The sequence below is a fragment of the Bombina bombina genome, chromosome 7 (assembly GCF_027579735.1).
Source record: "Bombina bombina isolate aBomBom1 chromosome 7, aBomBom1.pri, whole genome shotgun sequence".
NCBI classification, from domain to species: Eukaryota; Metazoa; Chordata; class Amphibia; order Anura; family Bombinatoridae; genus Bombina; species Bombina bombina.
The window spans coordinates 604,309,341-604,311,895 of NC_069505.1; the positions used below are offsets into that span (position 1 = coordinate 604,309,341).

The 2,555-nt window shown below is 43.3% G+C and overlaps 1 protein-coding gene across 1 annotated transcript; it reads left to right on the forward strand.

The window, feature by feature from the left end:
• The first annotated feature begins 501 nt into the window (after positions 1–501).
• Positions 502–2,109, forward strand: LOC128667220 (E3 ubiquitin/ISG15 ligase TRIM25-like). The gene has a single exon (XM_053722158.1). The coding sequence runs from the start codon at positions 520–522 to the stop codon at positions 2,107–2,109; it is 1,590 nt and encodes a 529-aa protein (XP_053578133.1). The 5' UTR covers positions 502–519.
• The last annotated feature ends 446 nt before the right edge of the window (positions 2,110–2,555 follow it).

Consider the following 2,555-nt stretch of genomic DNA (forward strand, 5'->3'; position numbering starts at 1 on the left):
GTTATAGAAAGGAAATAAGGTTCAAAATGTGGAACAAGAGAATGAGGTTCATTTTATATTAAATTAGAAGCATTTTATATAAAGTAGCTGCCCCTATAAAATCATAAAAGTATAAAAGTTTTAACTTGCATTTCCCTTTAACTAACACAAATTTTTTTTTTCATAAATTAGAGATTCTAAGAAAAGGAAACTACAGATGATTTAAACTGCATAACATTTATCTACCATTATCTTATGTATATGTAGGTGCTGTTATACTGTGTGATATAATATTTTATTCACAGACAAATAGCACAACAGAAAAACTAGATTTATTTCTGTGCTAATATTTCATGTGATGTCATCAGATACACAAATTACTGAGCGCTACAGAACATTTATCAGTTTACAAACCTGGCCTGGTCACTACAGTCTGGGACATAAAGAGTTAACAGGCAGAGCACATACAGTTACGTAAACACCACACCCTTGTGCTGAATAGGAAGTTAATGTAAGTTTCGTTTCCTGCTGAATACAAGAATGGCGACTGCTGATCTGAGAGAGGAGCTAACCTGCCCCATCTGCCTGAGCCTTTATACAGATCCTGTAAATCTCAGCTGTGGCCATAACTTCTGCCTGGGCTGTATTGAGAGTGTACTGGGTACCCAGGAGGGGTCTGGGGTTTATTCCTGTCCTGAGTGCAGAGAAACTTTTACTAAGAAACCTAAACTGCAGAGGAACATAGCGCTGTGTAATGTAGTGAAGCATTTACAGATTACTCAGCCAGAGCAAAAAGACACTGGGGTCCTCTGCACTTACTGTGTTCACTCTCCTGTACCTGCTGCTAAATCATGTCTGATGTGTGAGGCTTCTCTGTGTGACACCCACCTGAGGGTACACAGCAAGTCTGAGGAACACGTCTTAACTGAACCCACCACTTCCTGGGGTAACAGAAAATGCTCCAAGCACAAGAAGCTCCTGGAATATTACTGCACTGAGGATGATGTCTGTATCTGTGTGTCCTGCTCCCTGGCCGGAGAGCACAGGGGACACCAGGTGGAGCTGCTGAATGAGGCTTCTGAGAAGAAGAAAAAGAAACTGAGAAATGTTCTGCAGAAACTGACCACAAAGAGAGAGAAGACTGAGAAAAGAGTCCAGAGTCTGCAGGAGCACAGGAGAGGGGTGCAAGAGAAAGCAGCTGGTGTAACAGAGCGACTCACTACCCTGATTAGAGACATTAGGAAACAGCTGGAAGACCTAGAGAAGCGAGTCCTGAGTGACATCACCCGGCAGCAGGAGCAGGTTTTACTCCCAATCTCTGATCTGATCCAGCAGCTGGAAAAAGAGAAGGACGAGCTGACCAGGAAGATGAGTCACATTGAGGAGCTGTACAACATGACTGACCCATTAACTGTCCTACAAGAACAGGAATCACACAGAGATGACTTTTGTGGTGCTGAGAAGGGAGATAATGAGGTCACACAGAGAGGTGATAAACAGGTCCCTGCTGGGGGGGATTTAGATGAGGGTCTGATCTCAGTGACCTTATACAGAGGTTTAGCTGATATTGTGACTGATGTAAAGAGAGAGATCTATGTGCAGGTGACATCAGACTTATTACTGCATATAAACACAGCTTATAATAATGTTATTGTATCAGGTGACCTGAAAACTGTATCCTGGTCACTTATAAGCCAGCAGCGACCAGGAACACCAGAGAGATTTACAGATTATCCTCAGGTATTAAGCACCAGGAGCTTTTCCTCAGGACGACATTACTGGGAAGTGCAGATCAGTGAATCAGGGTTCTGGCGTGTAGGGGTTTGTTATACCAGTATGGGGAGGGGAGGAGATTGGTCTGAGATAGGAGAGAATAACAAGTCCTGGTGTTTGTGTAGTGATTATAAAGATCTTTACATGAGACATAACAATATAAACACCTCATTACACCCCCCTCTATCATGTGACACAGTAGGAATACTGCTGGACTATGAGGCTGGGCGTCTGACCTTTTATGAGCTGTGTGACCGGATCAGACACTTACGCACCGTCACTGTCACCTTCACTGAGCCTCTTCATGCTGCATTCGGTGTATGGTATAATGGTGCCTGGGTGAGAATCCTGCGCTAGATACACTGTCACATAATAATAATAATGCTGCTGCCTGTGAGCCAGTGATGTCTGTGTATTGTGCACATTGTGTATGAACTGGGGATGAAATAAAATAAGATATTTGTGCATGAAAGTCTGGTCTCCTTATGTTACTATAAGCAGGTGTAGGCAGGGGGCCATCAGGGAAGGGGTCCGACTCCCACCTGACTGGTATTTTACTGGTAGCAGCTAGTTCCCATCCCTCTAAAGGACCTTCTGACATCACAGCTGTCACATGACTACACTGATCACATGGTACAGAGAGATGAGGAAGCAGAAGGGCGGGAGATTCAAATCAATAGCAAACTGCTGATTTACTTCTGCAGCTGTGTGTTGTGTGTTATGTACTGTTTTTTGTGTAGTGTGTGTTATATACTGAGGAATTCTGTGTTATGTACTGTGTATTGTGTACTGGGAGTTCTGTA